At 45.9% G+C, this 19,574-nt stretch overlaps 2 protein-coding genes across 2 annotated transcripts; one reads left to right on the top strand and one right to left on the bottom strand.

Moving 5' to 3' along the window:
- Nucleotides 1-146: 146 nt before the first annotated feature.
- tmco4 (transmembrane and coiled-coil domains 4) lies at nt 147-10,008 on the bottom strand. Its single transcript, XM_036533830.1, has 15 exons — nt 9,939-10,008; nt 8,455-8,605; nt 7,832-8,006; nt 7,622-7,649; nt 7,381-7,510; nt 6,336-6,433; nt 5,581-5,724; nt 5,289-5,408; nt 4,783-4,947; nt 3,544-3,680; nt 3,073-3,157; nt 2,455-2,572; nt 2,189-2,306; nt 1,409-1,577; nt 147-1,321 (listed from the first exon to the last, which is right to left on the bottom strand). Exons 1-15 carry the CDS (start codon nt 9,982-9,984, stop codon nt 819-821), a joined length of 2,187 nt encoding a protein of 728 aa, XP_036389723.1. The 5' UTR covers nt 9,985-10,008; the 3' UTR covers nt 147-818.
- A 5,143-nt stretch (nt 10,009-15,151) lies between these two features.
- Nucleotides 15,152-19,214, top strand: LOC118780093 (transmembrane protein 88B-like). Its single transcript, XM_036532405.1, has 3 exons — nt 15,152-15,626; nt 17,407-17,715; nt 18,866-19,214. Exons 2-3 carry the CDS (start codon nt 17,419-17,421, stop codon nt 19,091-19,093), a joined length of 525 nt encoding a protein of 174 aa, XP_036388298.1. The 5' UTR covers nt 15,152-15,626; nt 17,407-17,418; the 3' UTR covers nt 19,094-19,214.
- Nucleotides 19,215-19,574: the final 360 nt, after the last annotated feature.

The following is a 19,574-nucleotide window of genomic DNA, read 5'->3' as shown; positions in this document are numbered from 1 at the left end:
ACTGCACACTATTATGCGGTTCAATTTGATTCCGTTTGAATGGAAACAGCCACTGAGGGGGTGGCGATTATCGAGAAAAAAAAAAAAAACAACACAGCCACACTCAGGCTGTACCATTCCCAAATATGACTGGGGGGGGGGGGGGGGGGGGCTCAGGGGGGTGTTAATCTGAGACACAGTAGCAGAGAACAAACTGAGAGCTGCTGTGGTGTCAGTTTCAGATGACAGAAAACCAGGGTCGTGGCACCCTGCCCGAGAGGAAATTAATTTTCACACTCACTCTCATCTTCACAGTCATTACAGACATGAACAAAGCAAGCGGTGGACAAACAGCAGAAAAGCACAGAAATTAAAAAAAAAAAAACATGGCGGAAAGCCTCTAGCACATCATGAGCACTGACACCCAGAACCTAGCGTGCTCAGAGTACACCTGCCCTTAATGCACAGAGACCAGCCAAAGCACTCAGCCAATTCTCTCTGCCTGACTGTACAGTGTGACTTATTCTCTCTGATGGGCCATGCCTCTGTGTGGAACAAACACATCCACACACATAATCCAGTTCGTACCTGCTTTTAGTATTAGTTAATCTAATACTGAGTTAATCTAATATGTTCACTTTTAGTTTCTGATAATCCTAAACTCAATTTTAGACCTAAGTTGTGTGAACATGGAAAGTTAGAAGATTGCTAGGATAAGTTTTTTTAAACTTAATTTTTTACTTCAATGTATAAATGAGTCAGCTGTGCCTATGATTGGTTAGTCAGGGGGAGGGGATCTAAGCAACAGCTCCAGTCCCCAAAACCCCTTCCAATTTAATCTATTGAAAGTTGCTATTTGAGTCCATGTACTTGCTCTTTGCCCTCTGGTCTGCTACCCCTGTGTGGTGTGAGTCTGAGAGTGTAGGTCCACAGTCTCTGTCCTTGGACAAATATGACACTGCTGCTCCCTGCTGGCTAGAGGAGGTACTGCGGTTGGGCAGCTGGTCATGTAACGTGTGCCCAGTATCAGGGTGACAGTCTGTGTGCTCAGCGCTCCAGTGTGTTGTGTTCCAGTCCCAGTCTGTGATTTCAGCGTCCCATTCTGTCCTCTCTGGCCCCTCTCCTCCGCCCTGAGGCTCTGGAACTGAAGATGACTCCTGGCAGATGTTGTTCTGGTCGGGGCTGTCCACTGAGCTACCCAGGACACATTGCTGGGAAGAGATGTCTGCATCGTTCAGGGAATCCAACAGATCAGAAATGTCCGGGATGTCCCAACCATCTGCGCACTCCTCTTTTTCTGTTCCCCCTTGCCCCTCGTCCCCGGCGCTGGCCAAACCGCTCCCTTCCACGCCACAGGCTGACTTGGCCTCAGTCACACAGGCCTCTCCTTCCCCTCCTCCTCCTTTGTCTCCAGGTTCCACCCTCTCACTTCTGGAAACTCCGCCCTCTTCAGCCGATTGGTCCTGTCCAGGCTCTGACTTCTCCACTGTGATCTTCGGTGGTGCCCCGGCTATGACCCCTGCCCTTTCGCGAGTGGGCACTCCCACCGCCACAAGGATAGTGTCCATCTGACGCATGTAATCTAGATGACCTTTGACCTGTGAAGGAAATGGAGTTCCAGTGTGCTTACACATACTGAGCAGTGGCAAAATCACTTTCTCTGCAGAGTGTATGTTCTCTAAGGGTGTGAGTTATGTAGATGTACAGTGACTGTATATTACATTTTTTTACAGGGACAGCCCAGTGTGTCAACTGGCCTCTGTTCCGAAAATAAAAATGAGCAACAAAAGGCAGATTTATGTTGTGTCGTTTCTGTTACAAAAATAATCTTTCACTTCTGATGTTTGCACACACACACACACACACACACACATACACACACGTGTCTACATGATGATACAGTTTGATACACAAGCAGTCGATCTCAAAGCTTCTTTGGCTTTGTGCCTGCAACTGGAAATGTATTCTATCAGTACGAGTGAATCAGCACATCATGTAGAACAATTCCAAGAGCACTCTAGAAGAAACATCTGGTCTTCAAGAGGGAACTATTACCAAGTGTAACACTGATGTCTTATCATAACTTATTAAAAGTCATAAATTAGTATGAACAAATTATCCTACTCTAGAGCCCTTGAGAAACTGAGATCCGTTACAGCGGATATTTTAAGGAAGAACAATATTGTCCAAATAAACTGTTGTCACTAACCACTGAGGACAGATCCACATTGATCATGCGGCGATCGTCCAAGCTGATTGGCTGAAGCCCTGCGACACACAGCTGGGCAGATGACCCGCGGTAGAGGAATCCCAGGAGCCAGTCCCCTCTGATGTCACGTAGACAAACATTGACACACGGTCAGCCACATGGTTACACTAACACAGTAACGTGTTATCGATTGCGTAACACTCTCAAACTCTGACCCTCCCCGCCCCCACCTTCCCACACCACCTCCCCTTCCCTCCTGCCCTGACCTGCAGTATCCATTGACGATCTTCCCGGCGACCACCCTGGACATTCTTTCCCACTGCTTGGCCGACCCATCCACCGGCGCCCCCAGCAGGATGGCATCCTCCACTACACCCTCGCTGCCTGAGGAAAGAGGAATGGTTGAGGTAAACAACTGCAAAACAACAAAAAACCCAAACAGGGAGTCATTAATGCCTTCCCGCAGACGCCTGAGGTGTTTGTGCGCTTGGGTTAGAGAACACAGAGCTAAATTAATGTTCATTCCTGAGATGCACAACTTCCACAGCCATATACTCAGTTCTGAAAATCAGGCACAGAACAAATTAAGAGCTGCATTCAGGTAAGCATGTAACCTATTCTGACTGTGGTGATCAGGTAGCAGCTCCTGACTATGGTCACTCTCTGCTACTTGCAGATTTCTTTGACTGCCTTACTTACATGTGACTTTACCCCTGAATTAGAACTACACTTGTCCAAGAGGTGTGTGTGTGTGTGTGTGCGTGTGCGTGTATCCATGTGCATGCTGGCATGCATGTGTGCCTGCATATGTGTATGTCTGTGCATGTGTATGCATGCGTGCCTGTATATGTGTACGTGTGTATCAGTGTGAGAGATGCCCATGCCTGTGTCATTTGCCAGCTCCTGCAGACAGAAGTAGATGACCCTTGCTCCGAGGCTGAAGCCGATCAGACTGACAGGACGCTTCCCCTTCAACCAGACAGGCGGAAAATGGAGGACAGGAAGAGAGGAGCATAGAGACAATAACAAGCAGCCATTTTAAGACCGTGCTACGCGGTGAAAAAAAGTCTGAATTAGTGTTTGAACTTTGCACTCTCTACAGCTGTGGCGTAGATTTCTTTTCTTTTGTGTCTTTGCTCACATGCAAACATTCTGGAATCTAAAGCCATTTAATTCCTATGAAACCACCCGCTGCAACAAAATCAGGTTACTCCATTATGCGACAAGTGTGTCAGGATGAAAACTCTCCAGCCGCAAGCTCAGGGGGACAGTGTGTGTGTGTGTGTGCATGTGTGTGTGTGTGTGTAACCTGTGTGTTTGCACACATGGTTTTTGACTTGGCAGCACAGATTCACCTGTTGCCTGCTCCTCAGGACTTGGGCCAGATGTTTCCCCACCTCAGCAGAGCGGCTCAGACACACCCCCCAGGGGTTGTCAATCACACTGGCCACGGCCAATAGGGAAGCAGGCCATGTAAGCGCCGTTACAATACCTGCCCAATCACAGCACACAGCATGCAAGGGTTAACCAGAAGTACCGAGGGCAGGCATCAACCAATCAGGGTTACCAAAAGACATGTAAAACACATCTGTTTTTCATTAGTAAAATAATATAAATAATGACTCTATACATTGTAAATAGTGTTTCTGTACTTATATGTATATTTTTAATAAAATGTTAGTTGTATTATCAAATCATAAATTTTAATATATTATAATGAGTTTTTCAGAACTATCCTCCATATGCTAAAAAAAACTCAGTTTACAATTGAGGAGAAAGTCAACTTTGTCTGTTGGGAATATATTAAACACTATAAATGTTCCACGCTGCTGAAAAAAGATCATATTCGTAAAATAAACAACTGAAAAATTAATGAGCGAATAAAACAATCCAAAATAGCCCCAGGCTTCCCACACTAGTTCCAGAATTTCCACTCCTTTCAAGTTTGTTTTCCAAAAATCATCGCCCTCTTGAAATGCAGTCATAATTGTACATTCCACTTCATCACTATAAATATTCCACGCGTTATTCCATCATTATAACTCATTTGGGGAAGGGGGTATTGCATTAATCATCGGCCAAGCAAATTTTAATTGAGGGTAATTTTCCAATTGTTTGATAAACAGATTTTGAGGTGGTGCCTGAAAAATGTTAAGCACCCTGTAAGAAGACTAACTAAAGGCAGAATGTCTCCTTTTCCAGAAACCTTAGACATATTGCCTTTTCTTTTTGAACAATACACACCAGTTATTCAAACAATGTCAGCAGTTATTCAACAGGGTCAGTCTGTGTTCCATTCACAACAGTTTAAGGACAAAGTGTTGTTCCACAAACAATAACTGTTGACGTGATTTAAGCATTTCTAGGGTGTTGGATAGTGGCCATCACTCCCTGACCCATGTACTCCTACTGGTGTTAACCAATCACAACTGGGTAAGGAAAAACCAGTGGCTTACCTTAATAATTTACCACTTTAAGGTGGGGTGAGAAAATCCCAAAATCCGATTGGCTCTGGTACAGCTGAACACTTCCCAGCCCGAGTGTTCTCCATTATTTATATGTTTGGATGTGTGTGGGGGGTGAGCGCCCCCTACCTGACAGCACAGTGTACTTCAGGGCCTCCTGTGCCACAATGCTGACCAGCCCATCTAGCAGGGAGTCCAGAGCCGAACCCAGGTCTCGCAGGAAACGTGACTCCCACACCAGGCAGTACTGCTCCCCACACGCACCCAGACTGCACCAGGGAGACTGGAACGAACCTGGGGGAGGAGAGGAAGAGAGGGCAGTGTGAGAATCAACCAGTTCAGATTAAACATTTGACTAAAAATTTCATACAGAATGCACCCCCATGAAGTCCCCTCTCTCTCGGAGAGATGACAACCCAACAATGTAACCCAACCCAAACTGCCTCAGTAAATATGCAACTATAAAATTGGGCACAATTTAAAAATTGTTAGCTAAGTCATACTGGATAAGAGTGCCGGCTAAGCAGAAAGTAAAAAAAGGCAGCAGGTGTCATTTAAAAAGTCTGGACTGGACACTGAAATCCTCCGCTGTACAGTGTCAGGACGGACACTGCGACAGCACTGAGTAAACTCACTGTATTTCCCACTGCACAGCCACCCCGTCACTGCCACCGTCACGTGGAGCCGTTTCCCCGGGCTCAGCGGCAGGAACTCGAACTCCTCGATCGCCCCCACCCGCTTGTTCATCTTATACCCTGAGGGGTGGAAGAAAGGACATTCAGTAACAAGACTGTTCCTTTTTTATCTTTGAAGGCTTTGACAAACTAGAACATGTGATATCGAAACAGCACTGAGCAAAGCTACAGTGCCCTGTGGAATGAAATGAACCCTACTCTTTAGTGATGTCACAGAGGCTGATGAGCTCACCTGCTAGCCCCGCCCCCGCAGCGCCGAAAAGGGAGGCCATGATGGCGATGCCTGTAGCCGAGCCCAGCACGGCGGCCCCACCCGCTCCCAGCACCGCCCCCGCCCCTGCTGCAACCAGAGGAGCCGCCAGCCCCCCTGTCACTCCTGGGGAGGAGACAGAGACAGGACACTGACCCATATACCTGACAGACAGACAGAACACTGACCTATACACCTGAGAGAGAGACAGAACACTGAGTCATATACCTGACAGACAGAAGAACTCTGACCTATATACATCTACACCTGAGACGGACAGAGCACTGACACATATACATCTATACCTGAGAGAAAGACAACATTGACCCATAGACATCTATACCTAAGAACACAAAGAACACTGACCCCTATACATCTAACACCTGAGAGATTGACTGAGCACTGACACATATATACCTGAGAGACAGACAGAGCACTGACCTTTCCACAACAGAAACACAGAACTTCTGTACACACATAGACAACAGCGATATTGTGAAATACACCACTGTATGGAGAAAACACTATATGGAGACAACTTACGCACACCACTACATAACACACACACAGAGGTATTAAAGAAAACTAGACACAGTTTGTACACCTGTAGTGAGCCCATCTGTGGCTTGTGGTGTGGACAGCGGCATACTGCATTAATAAGGCGAGAGTGATCTCTCTCCTATAATCCTACACACATAAAAAGAGACCAACACATTTGCACAGAACACTTCACTAACCAATCACAGTGCCCCCGCCCACGGTCGCCAGACCAATCAGCAAGTAGCGACGCAGTTTTCTTCCTCTTTCCCTTCTCTGCCGGCGAGATGACTCTTCTCTGAGGGAAAAACAGAGAAAGGGAGAAAAATATAACAAAAAACACCACTAACACGTGTTAAGTTTAACGTTTCCTAACAAAAATGACCTAGTCGATTGAAAGAAGGTTTGTAAAAGAAACAGTCCTACAGGATACTTTTGCAAGGCTGCTCTCTTTCTCTTTACAGGACCACAGCACAGAGCCTTAGCAGGCAGGACAGGAGGGAGGGAGAACACACATACTTACTTTGCCAGCCAATCCTGAGCGAGAGCAGTAGAATATACACAAAGCAAGGTCAGAGAATACAACATACAGATACTAGATGTACATGTACTTACACATTCAATAGCACTCAGAGAATGCCTAGTAACGTACTGATATTTTTTACTATATTCACACACTCTATGACTGCACAGATTGTACAGAGACACACATATACGGTATGCCTGTATACATTCATGCTAGTGACTGGTACACTATATAGCCAAAAGTATGTGGGCACCCCTCTTAATTATTGAGTTCAGGTGTTTCAGTCACACCGATTGTTAACAGGTACATAAAATCAAGCACATATCAACGCAATCTCCATAGACAAACCTTGGAAATAGAATGGGTCGTCCTGGAGAGCTGAGTGACTTTAAACGTGGCACTGTCATACGATGCCATCTTTGCCACAAGTCAGTTCGTGAAATTTCTGCCCTGCTAGATCTGCCCTGGTCAACTGTAAGTGCTATTATTGTCAAGTGAAAGCATCTAGGAGGAACAACGGCTCAGCCACGAAGTGGTAGACCATGCAAACTTACGGGGAGGTGGGGCAACTCCATACTAATGCCCATGGTTTTGGAATGGGATGTCCAATAAGCTCATATAGGTGTGATGGTCAGGTGTCCACATACTTTTGGCCATATAGTGTATATTGTATACCCTATAGTTCACTGTCTGCTCGCCCATCCCTCTCTCTCACTCACTCGCTTTCCTCTCCTCCCTCTCTCAGTCTCTCTCCCAGCGTCTCCTCAAACTCCTCCAGCTGCTGCGGCGACACGCGGAGCAGGCAGCTGACGTGTCGGATCAGAACCCGGGCCCGGGCGTCGTACTGACCTGAGTGGGAGCGCGGGGGGAGAGAAGGGGAACGAGGACGAGAAAAAATATTTTGCTGCGTTTCCCCCCGTTTAAGTTATAAGAAAAATCAGTTCATGAAGATATACGTACCATCTTTCAAAGAGAAGGACACCAGGTCCTGGGGGAGAGGCGGAAAGTGTCACTAACACATTGATGAACAGAAGTGCAGGATAAAGTGAAACTTACATTAAGTAAAATTATATTGATTATGCAACACCATAAGCACAACACACAACACTGAAACACACAATTACGCCTACACCCAGACTGCTGAAAGGAACAGAGCCTCCTGTCAGTCACCTGCATGATGGGCGTGGCCCCAGCGCTCAGCAGCGGCTCCCCCTGCAGGATGGAGAGGAAGGTGTCGCTGCCCTCGAACCCCAGCCCTGCGAGGAACGCTCCCATGACCGGCATCACCGAATCGTCCAGATCCAGCCATCGCACGAGACCCTCCAGGTACTGCTCTCGAAAGCACCTGCAAAGAAGCACCTTTACGATCACAAAGTCTTTCTGCTGGCATCCCCCCCCCCTGCCTCATAGGCCTCTCTCACAACAACTCCTTTGCAAGTCTTTCCTATGTATTGTTCATGGCCCTGGAAACAGTTTTCCAGCAGGCTGTAACAGTGCTGTTCAACCAGCCTACATGTATCAGCAACATGCAACATGCAGAGTTACCTAGTTTACATTTTTACAAGTTATTCATTTAAACAACTAGACATTTACAATGGTAATTTGGGTTAAAAACCTTGCCCAAGGGAGCAATAGCAGTGATCCACCTAGGAATCGAACTGGCAACCTTTGGGTAGCGAGTCTTGCTACTACAGCTGAGCGCTGCTCATTTGTATGTATGAATGATAATTTAGTTAATTAAACTGCTGTCTAACCACACTCCTCCACTCCTGTTAATTAAATGTTTATCATACCTGTGCTCAGGCCCTGGAAAGAGCTGGCCCAAAGACACCCCACATAAGCCCGCATAGGCAAAGCGACCTGGCTCACTAAGCTGCCTGCCAATCACTGCCTCCGATTCAGGTATGCCCTGCCCATCTGGTACCGGCTCCTCCCCCTCTGGATCTAAGGAGAGAGATCGACAGCATGCAAATTAATGCAACTTCAACCAAAAACAGTTTTTAATGTACCCGATGCCAGTCAATTAGCAATAAGAGAGTAGCTTCTAATGAATGTGTGCAGAGAAGAAAACAGAGAATGCTGAGAAAGGAGGGTTCAGATCTCACACATCAAGTTTAGTGGTCACTGACACTAATGAAAAACCATGTGATAGAACTAAGAAAATACACTACTTGAACTTGTAAAACAAAGTTGAGGGAAAAAAGCACCACACTGCTTAGATTTGAATTATCCTCTATATTACATCATCCTTAGCGCTGTACAAAAACTTCTGTTTTCTTTTAGTTTCAGAGACATTTATCCTTTCATTTAACAGAGAGGATGATGCAAATGCCTGCAAAATAAAATCTTTTGAGGGTATTACATTTAGAAAATCTCCAGGGGGTCCAGGGTGGTATTGGGAAGAACACCCCCAGACACTACTGCTCAGTCAAGCTACTGATTCTGCTTAGCAAGAGCTTCTCTAAATATAAAAGAAAGGACTAGGAATGGCAAACAAAGTTTTGAAATTTGAGACAAAGAGTTCTGCCTGCTTTATGCCATTGCCACAACACAGCTTAGTACAGCTTGGATTGGACTGGACCGGGCCATGAGTTACTGCAACATTAAGACAAGACCCCCACAGCCTCATAGTACAACAAGATTGTAAACTGATACGTATATGTATGCTGCTGCACCACACAATTCAAGATTTAGAGCAGTGCTGTTCCAGTGTCAGTGCACTCCACCACATTACTATCAATACTATCAATCAGTAAGATCAATACCTTGTAGGTGCATAACCTTGGTTCCCATGACATTTTGCATTTGAGTAGAGCAAGCACAGCACAACGGAAGCAAAGTGATTTCAGCGAGATAAACGACCATGGTATGTTACAAGTGGGCATTTAAGATAAACACAAGTTCGTAGCTGTTCTTGTGCAAACTTCATTGTATATGACGCTGTTTACATCAGAGGCTACAAATCTTCGCCATGCACCAAATAGTTAGAAATGCATTTGATTGATGTGCATTTACTAGGAGCATGCAAACCCGCCATTAGTGACCATTAATTTAACGAGAGGACACACAGTGTCTAACCCCAGTAAACTATCAGAGAGACACTCCACTGCCAAATAACACAGCGGATCAACCAAGAAGCCATAACAAGCGGGCGTCTCAGTCCCATACGGTAGGATGGGAATGATAAAGAAAGGCTGGGCAGCTATGCTTTCTTTATTTACACTTCAAAAAAAACATGCAGAAAACTCAAAAACAGACAAACTTATGTATGTTGTACCTGCGGATGAGCCTGGACCCATATCCGTTCCTCCGGTGGTGTCCATGTTCTTTGTAACGGGTCACACGACAGCAGCAACCGACAGCAAACTCCGTAGGAAGCTGACGTTAGCCTCCGTCGGTAGAAAGTTCAGCACAAAGTTTTGCTACAAGTCCCGCCCCTTCCCATTATGTAAAGATAAGGGACTTCTAGTGACGTCACTCACATGCGCCTGTCAGTCTACTGTACTTGCAACAAACAAAGATCGTTATTTTTGAAAAACAATCTACTCAGGCCTGTTGCCGAGTTTAACAGACCGGGAGTGCCATATAGCCCAGCCAATGTTTGCAAAAGAGAAAACGTTCAAACAACTAGAGTTCAGATAAATATCGTATTGTGAGAAGAACTGTCTTTATGAAGCGTGTTCTTCAGTGTAATGAGAGGTATACATGGTAATATATGAGCATTTTTATTAAACGTTTTTTAAAAAAGATTATTTGTGTGTAAAATCCATTTATATCAAGAGATGTAGGTGGGAGTAACACAAAATACAAAACAACTGCAGTTAAGTTTAAAAAGTCCTTTGTCTCGGTTCTAATAATTTTAATCTTCGCATATCTCCGTTTGTGTTGATTTCTGATTTGGGAAGAAAATACAAACACATATAAACCACCATTAAATCAGTAAATTTACAGATTCATTTACAGATTAAAATACAGTCAAAGTGTTTCTCATAGTATCTGAATAAAAAGCACATATCACTGCATGGTTTTCTCACTGGGTGTTAAAATCTGGACGCTACGCTGTATGTTACGTTTTGAGTGTCTCTTGCAGCGTGGGCCTCAGTGTGGCTCGAGGTGCTTGCCGCAGTAGCAGTGGTGGCAAACGGCTGCAGTATTGATGGCCACCAGCAGGGCGGTGACAGCGGTGAGGGTCAGTATGGCTGGGGAGTGGTGGAGAGGGAGGAGAGACAGCAGGAGGAGCAGCAGGAGGCAGAGCAGCACCAGTAGCCTTCGGGCTGCCAGAACCTTTGAGCGGATCTCGCTGTGCTGTGCCTCGGCCTCGCTCTCCCCCTCCCTCCCTCGCTCGGCCGCTGTCCGATCAATAAAAGCAGGCAGGCTCCCGTTCAATCCATCTTCCCCCCTTCCTCCCCCCGCTGTTCCTTGTCCTCCATCGCCGTCCTCTTTTTCCGCCTCTCCGCCCCTTGAGCGGGGGTGATAGTCGGGGAGTAGAGCGATGAGGCCACCCAGTACCGGGGTGAATCTACGGCAGAGGGGGCAGCTCACCCCCAGCACATTGTCATTACCAGGCTCCCCTTCCAGCCCCACTGCTGTGCCTGCGCTGCAAAGCATGGATTTCAGACAGAAGGTGCAGAAAACATGTTTGCAGGGGAGGAGCTTGGGGCACCTCCACTGGCCCTCCCCAAACCCGAACAGACAAACAGGGCAGTCTGCTGTGTCTGAGCCAGACGGGGGGGTGTAAGAGACACCATTTCCGGAGGCATTGTCCATTGTGACAGTCTACACAGGATCAAGTAGAGTAGTTTGCTTCGGTCCAGAGTTGCTTATTCCAGCAATGGTGCACACTGCAACCTAATCCAGAATCAATCGAAAGATATTGCTGAAACAGAGCGTTAGCATAACTCACAGATTTCCTCTCACTCCCAAAAGGACGATGATAAAACCGACAGAACTTTTTCATTCTATTCTTTCATATTTCCCGCAGGTGTATGCTCACCCCGCTCGTACGTCTTAGAGTATCTCTGCTTCTCCATTCAGTCCAAATGCGTTCTTCAAGTGCATCTGTCCGAGCTTTGTTTTAGGCATTCTTGTTTTCCCGAACACACTCTCGAAATAGCAATAAATTCCTCCAGCACGGGCAGGTAAAGCTGAAGCCTTGTCGGTTTGAGAGAGGTGCTCATTGACATTTCCCTCTCCTTGTGTTCCTCCTTCCTCTTTTTTAGTCTGCCTCTCCACACCTCTCCCTATCACTCCATCTGTCTGAGTCAGACTCCAGCTCCTGACTGCGGCGGAGGCCGTCTGGATACTCAGAACGGGCCGATGGAGGCTTACTAAGCAGAATCATTTCTCATTTGTGTAAATATTACCAAACTGTCAACAGAGGTATCAGCCTGCCAACGATTCAGCGCGCGTTGCTAGGTGGATGTGCCGTTGCCATCCATTATGGGAGAGACAGGATGTGGCAGAGCAGGGAGAAAGAGAGAGAGAGAGAGAGAGAGAGAGAGACTGAGGGAGAGACTGAAAGAGAGTAAATGGGTAACCTGCTGCTGCAGGTTTGTTATCGGCACAATGTTGACAGAGTGCACAGCAGCGTGAAGGGAAGCAGAGCCCTGCCTGCAATTACCGTGATAAAGTAGCTTATTAACTAGGGATCATAAAAAACGGCAGCAGCAGGGGAGTAGCCGGGTTCAGACAGGCAGGCGGGCAGTTAGACAGACAGGCACTCAGAGACAGAGAGGCAAGGTTATGATAAAGCAAACGGAGGGCCTGCCCCAAACATAGGGTGACATGGCATGGGTAAGATGGAAGAGACACTTGGACAGAGGATCGAAGTCAGTGATAATCAATAAAGGTGAAAAGCCCTTTGACAAGGAATGTTGTAGTGTGTCTGTGTTGCAGTTCTCAGCACAGCTGCTGGGGGTACCTGTGTCCCCTTTTAAACTCCTGAAAATGCAAAGCCCATGTGCTTAGAATGTGTCATTAAATGTCACATTTAATGGTGTCAATGTTAAATGCACACTCTCTCTCTGTCTCACACACACACGCACGCATGCACGCACACACGCACACACGCACGCACGCACGCACGCACACACACACAGAGGCACGTAACCTGAATGTTGCAGGCTTGATTCCCAGGTGGCACACCACTGTTGTACCCTCGAGAAAGGTGCTTATCTTGGAATTGTGTCTCTAAATATCTAGTTGTATAAATGGACAGTTTGCAGAAATGTCTCACCTCCAAGAACATAAACCACAAGGTCTTGAGGTTTGGTCTGTGCATCGACATACTTCTGCAGAAACATCAGACACTGGTTGGTTACTAATATAAGTAGCCTTTTGGTTATCTGTACTGGGAATGCTGCCTGTGTCAGTCTTGACCATGATAGAAAAAGTAACATGAACGGCTGATGGAATGAAGGGCCCACTGTGATGATGTCATAAAAAAGTCTGAGGTCCCATGCTTTTGAGCTTTTGACCTTGGGGAGTTTGCCATTTTGCAGAGAAGGAGAGGGAGGTTCTGGGTTTTGACCTTAAGCCAAATATAGACCAGTTGGCTGTTGCGTGTCAGTATTTGTCTTTCCACAGTCTTGCCAAAAAAAAGGGTTTCCTTTATTCTTCATTATTCAGCTGTCTGTCAGGTTGCTTGTCAGCCTGTCAGGATCCTGAAGAAATGAAAATGGGTATCGGGATACAGAAATACAGTCTTCTGAGTGATCAGGTAAGTTGTAAATTTCACACACATACACACACACACACACACACACACACACACACACACACACACACACAAAACAATCTTAAACAACCATTTGATGGAGGCAGTCTGTGTGGTACGGCAGCAAAGGAAATGGGCCATTAACCTGAGGGTTGCAGGACCCTCAATGGAACATTGCCTGTCCGTCATTCCATTTTGAAGGCCTTTGACGTAAACTAGCTGCAGCTGTATGAATCGAATGGCAACAAAGACAAAAACTGCAAGTTATGTGGCTTTGGTGTAGGTTCATCTTTTTATGCAAGCAAAGAATAATGAAAACGCTACTATTAACAATAATTAGGCATGAGCTCTGTATGTAGCTGTTGAGCTGTCAGTGCCAGAATGAGCCAGAAGGTGTCAGCATGTCCTTTTTGTCAGTGCTTCTCAGTCCAGCACACTATATTATCCATCAGGGTAATTGACTGGAGACTGATCCTTGTTCTCTCCAATTTCTCCATTACCTCAGAGGGCAGATAAGAGAAATGATCATTGCTGTTGGAAGGCATTTTTAATTAGAATCATTCTCTGCTCTACATTCTCCTTTTGTACGTTTATTCCTCCCTCTCTAGTCATTCTAGGTCAATGTCTCATTTATACCATCTCACTCTCTCTCTCTCTCTCTGGGTGTCTTCAACTGCCTTGGTGATACTGTGAAAAGAAGCAGCCAAATATGGAGACGGGAGGCAAGAGGATGGGAGGGTGAGGCTCTGTGTTATCTCACAAACCCAGAATGCTCAAGGGCAGAGGGAGGGACATTGCAGGAGAGTGAGGGAGGAAAAGAGAAAGGGAATGAAAGAAGTGTTTGCCTTTCATTACATCCTTTATGGTCACTCTGCCTTTCTCTCCTCGCCTCTCCCCTCATTTCTGCTCTTCTCTCCTGCCTCCCTCTCTCCACTCTCTCCTTAAGGTATGAGTTACCACACGCATAAATTCGAGTAGACTGCACATCTTTCCTTCGGTCCCTCGCATTACTGCCCCGCGCACGCACGTGCACCCACACACGTTTTTGTTTAAGTTCAGTTTAAATATGTGTGGGAGCCTTCCCAGCCGTGGTCTAGACCCCGGTACAGTGACGAGTTGCTCTCCCTTACTCATCGTTTACAGTCCGATGTCTCTGAGCCCGTCTGATTGATGTAGCCACGGACAGAACACTGATTAAAATTTCAAACTCTGTCCCAACACCTGTTCCGCGCGCTCCTCATCAGTCTCCTCGCGCCGTCCTCCCCTCTGCCAGCAGGATAAATGAGTATGCTTACCCCATGCAATTTATCGCCTTGTATTTTTGATGTCGCTATTTACTGGAGCGGCTTTGCTGAGAAGATTAAAAGTTTTGCCGGAGGGATTTTTCTTAGTTGTTTTTTTTTTCAGGTAATAATGACTCGGTGCCTGCACGGTGGAAGAGGAGGAAAGGGGGAGAGTAATTGCACTTAAGTGATTTATGAGGTCGGAGGGGGGTGACAAGAAATGCTGGTGAAATGGTTGAGAAAAAATTTTGATCACGATGGAGTGGAATGGAGACATGATGAGGAGACAACAAGGAAATACTAAATGGATATAATGTCTAAATCGAAGAGAAATAGTATGAACACTGGGAAATATAGTTAAAACTTGGACTAATATATTATATCTTTAATGAAAATAATTCCTTTAAGATCAATATTGTGCTTATTAAACACAAAATGCGTTTTAACCCACCAAAGCCCCCCGCCAAAAAAGGAAAAAGAAAAGCACGGAGACACACACCCGACCCCAGTCTTCCATCCTATCGTCTTCCCGTCGAAACCTCTGCTCTGATGTTCTGCTGAAGCACATCGCCCCAGTTCATACGGCGATGAATCAAGTCGTCAATCTTCCTGTGCGACTAGAGGTAGCCAACCACCTGTCCCACTGAGTAATATTACGGAGCGACAGCCCCAGCACCCGCATCGAGGATTTGTAGTGCGACGAGTCCCGCGGATCAAAAGTCGCGAAGAGACAGAACATTCTGCATCAATACACACACCCACACGCACTCACCGTGCCCGCTGTAACCATTAGATACTTTAGGATGGCAGCCACACGCACTGATTGACTTTAGTTGACAGTAGGCTTTTCATATCTTTTTTTCTTAAGAATTTTTACAGAACTCAAGCGATTACCGGTTCAAGTCTAATTTATCAATTCTTCGCTCTTATTTTCCAACAAAGACATTGACCGGGATAACACGGGAAGGTAAGCATGCTTTACTGAAAACTGGCACTTAATTTGATTGATATGGTTCTTATATTAACTGGAAACCATTGTTATTATTATTATTATTATTTTATTTTTTAATTTATTTTATTTTTATCATCATCATCATCATCATCATCATCATGGGCTACTAACACACAAATAAAATAGCCAAGTAAGTCTGACAGTGTACAATGTTTATTAGTGGCTTCTTGACACGGTACAGGACTGCTAAGGGTGTGTAGTGATCAAAACTGTAAATTAGGTCCAATATCTAAACGAGTTTATTTGCACATAAAAATGAGAATAAGCGGAAGAGGTTTATCTCATGATTGCCTGGTGTTATTGACTGCGCGAGGAGAGAAAAGGCAACGGAGGATAGCTAATTGAACTTGAAATGGCTGGGAAATTGGGCATTTAGCGGAAGGGAAGTGGGTATGACAGATTATGGATATCTGGCGGAGACCAGAGGAGGGAGACGTTTAACAAAAAAATATTAAATACCACTGTAATTTGACAGATTAAAAAGATTACTTTTGGTGTTGCCTGACAACGGATGTGTAACGTTACACTTAACGAGACTGCAAGTGGTCTGTTGAGACGTGCGGCGAATGACGCGTGTGTGTGGAAGGGGTTTAAGTAGGCTACTTAAGGCGCATTTCCTCAGTCAATGCACAAAATGTCAAGATTCATGATCATTTCTTCAATAGTCAAAAGAGGCCAACACAGCAGTCGCTGCAGCCCCCTGTGACTGTGGTAGTGAACACGAATCCGCTCACTTCCATTATAGGTCAGAAATAACGCAGTTTTTAAAATTAAAACAGCTTAGAGAAACAATAACTTTTTCTCGGGGGAAAAAAATAATCCTTACAAGAACAACAGGTTACGCACCAATGTGGTTTAATAGCATGGCAAATTACTCTCCATTTTCAAAGCTATCACCCCTGTCTTTCTTTTATTTCGCACACAAACTCTCTAAAATTCTAACTGTGACTATAACTCAGTTGGTATCTAAGATGGCAGATACATTTTTGCCACTTAACTGTTCTCTTATTGTTCTATTTATTAAATATTCACTTGTCATTTTCGAGTAACCCAACCCTCCCACCCCCACATACAGGAAACTCATTCTATGATGGATGTTTTTATCATTATTATTATTCCGGAGGAACATTCTCTTCATGTGACTAAGCCTTCTGACTTCCACAGTAAAATGGGTGAAGAAGTGAGAACAATTCAAAGGGAAAAAATAGGTTATTAGTAATGCTGTGCCAAAGACAATACCACAGCACTTAAAAAATCTTGCGCTTTAAGTAACATCGGAAAGTAGAAATGTATTGTCATGTTAACAAACTTTGTACCTCATATATCATGTAAGACAATGTTTGCTATGGTAGATGTAAGCTCTGTCTAATAAGAAGCACTAAGATTCCTCAAACAAGTTCGTTTAAGCCAATTAACCAATTAACAAGCTAACAGTCATGAATAGACTTTATGAGCGATGACATTGCTAATAAATTAACAAATATGAATATACAGTAGTTTGGGATGGTAAACATATCAGCTGGTTTCCTTTTTTAAACTCATCTGCAAAACAGCCCTCTATCCTTGTTCTTCCTTTTGTTTCTCTCTCTCTCTCTCTCTGTCTCTCACTCTCTCTCTTTCTCTCACTTTCTCTCTCATGTCTCTCTGTCTCACTCTCTCTTTCTCTCTGTTTCTCTCTCTCTCTCTCTCCCTCTGTCTCTGTCTCTCCGTCTGTCTCTCTCTCTCTCTTTCTCAGTCTCTCTTAAGGATGTGCGGCATAGACGTGGACCTGGACGACGGAGGGGAAGAAGGGAAGGAGCAGGAGGAGGAGTGCGGCATGGGATCGGAGCGGGTTCAGATGCTGCCCCCTCCCCCGGCGCACAGCGACGCGGGGGCGTGGGGCGGGAGACGCGGGCGGGGCGGGTGCCTGGCCTGGGCGGCGGCGCTGGCACTGTGGAACGTGGCGGTGGCGGCCGCGTGCGTGCTGATCATGGCCGCCGTGTTTGCCCTGGTGCTGCTCCCCACCGTCCTGCTGCTGTACGCCGGCTTCCTCTGCCACTCGCGGGTGAGGCCGCTCCTTCAGCGATGCACAACCAGAGACAACGCAAAAACGCAGTGTGTAGCGGCCGGATCGTGAGGCACGTACAGCCAAAGCCAGAGGCCCACACGCATTAGTGGTGTCAGCGTTGCAGTCTTTTCTACAAGATAAGCATCGCTTAAGTGTGGAGCAAGTCAGGGTCATTTAAAGGACAGGGTTAAGACAGAGTGTGGCACAGGCCCGGCGCTATGGGGGTGCTTAGGGGTGCATTGCACCCCCAGACGGATCTCAGTGCACCCCCAGTTGTCCTCGTAGATCCCAAAGTCTACTTAGTATTTATGACTTTTTATGCACTCCCATGGATTGCAGCTGCACCCCTTTGCATTTTCTCCTGGCGCCGAGCCTGCTGTGGCACATTCACTTATTGATACCAAGCTGGGATTAAGCAGCAGCTTTAATCATTTATTTACATGGCTGTTTTACTTTGGCACTGATAAGTGGCTGCATCACACTGTGTGTTTTAATAGCCCCGGGAGGAGTGAGGAGGTCAATCTGTCCCTGCTTTTCAGTGCTCTGACTCCATTCATCCCTCTCTCTCCGTGCACCCCACTCCATTCTTCCCATCATCTCGCACCATTGTGGGAGTGAAAAAGACAAAGTAATTACCGTCTGATGTCTGAACTCCGAGGGGAAGAAAATAAGAACAAGAGAGGACTAAAAGGAGTGAAACAGATTTCTGTAGACTGTCTGTCTGCCTTGATGTTGCAGCTTGTACTGAAATATAATTGGAATCAAAAATTACCTATGGCGTAATATTAAAAAAAAAAAAATCAAAGACTGTGAGAGTATGTTTGTTAGCATGTGTGTGTGTCACATTGTATTCACACGTGTCGTTATGTCAGTTCATGTCAGTGTGCGTCACGCTAGTGAATGTCAGTGACCCGGGGCTGAGAGTGTGATATGATCACAATGAAAGGGTCAGAAAACAAGGTCGGTGACTTACAAAGCATGTTTCCACAGGGTCAGACAGCTCCCTCTCCCAACCGGAGAGACTGCGAGAGAGACACACACGGCGATCGTTTCAGTCACACACACACGCACTGAAACACTGCCACCACCACTCTCTCTGTTCTCTTGTTCTCTCCTCCTCACACAGTAACCTCTTCTTTCTTGCCAGGTTTTGAACTCTCCTTCACCTGTCTGCCGGTACCTTGACGACAACAGCTGCTCTGCCCTCATCATCCTGGGCTTCGTGATGATGTCACCGCTTGTTGTGGTGGCTGCAGCCACCTTCTGTGGCCTGGCACACAGACTCCACCTCTTCCTGCTGTTTCAGCCAATGGCACGTGCCCGGCACCGCGGAGGAGGCTGGGGCTGGGACAGACATGTTCGGGCCTGGGTCTAACTGAGCATTGTTCTGGCGCTGGGGGTTAAATCTTCTCCTGGAGAGAAATGTATTCACCTGTATGTTTTACCCTGAATGTAATCATTTTAGTGACCCAATCAGTGTATGTTAAGTGTCAGAAATGGCCGAGAGTTTAAAAGGCACAATGATTCTACAGCATGACTTGTCCACTAAATTCCATTGCAAATAGTTTTAGATGTTTGGAAAAGGAATTAGTTTCACTGGTATGTGTTCTCTGTGCTTAGACAGGCTTCTCTCTCATTAGTTCCACTCAGGTTCATGGGAAAAATGAGTAGGTGTTGTAGTTCCTTCAGTGAAACAGACTGGTGAATAGCCATGAGTCCTTGAGGGCTTAGAGTAGCTAGTGAACTGAGCATCAGGTGACACGTCCTGGTGATTTAGGAACTGAGCTGTCGTGATACAGGACTGACCACCTGAAGCTGGTTTCCTCTGTGGTCCCTCCATATGTTTCCTATAAACA

Source organism: Megalops cyprinoides, chromosome 7 (assembly GCF_013368585.1).
Source record: "Megalops cyprinoides isolate fMegCyp1 chromosome 7, fMegCyp1.pri, whole genome shotgun sequence".
Classification (NCBI taxonomy): Eukaryota; Metazoa; Chordata; class Actinopteri; order Elopiformes; family Megalopidae; genus Megalops; species Megalops cyprinoides.
This window is presented reverse-complemented; position numbering and strand designations above follow the sequence as displayed.

Excerpts from the sequence above, each read along its gene's own strand:
- tmco4 (XM_036533830.1), bottom strand. The coding sequence starts at position 9,984 with ATGGACACCACCGGAGGAACGGATATGGGTCCAGGCTCATCCGCAG. Across the intron at positions 8,606-9,938 it reads GGGTCCAGGCTCATCCGCAG|ATCCAGAGGGGGAGGAGCCG; the intron begins GTACAACATACA and ends CTCTCTCCTTAG. Across the intron at positions 7,511-7,621 it reads GTCCTTCTCTTTGAAAGATG|GTCAGTACGACGCCCGGGCC; the intron begins GTACGTATATCT and ends GCTCCCACTCAG.
- LOC118780093 (XM_036532405.1), top strand. The coding sequence starts at position 17,419 with ATGTGCGGCATAGACGTGGACCTGGACGACGGAGGGGAAGAAGGGAAG. Across the intron at positions 17,716-18,865 it reads GCTTCCTCTGCCACTCGCGG|GTTTTGAACTCTCCTTCACC; the intron begins GTGAGGCCGCTC and ends CTTTCTTGCCAG.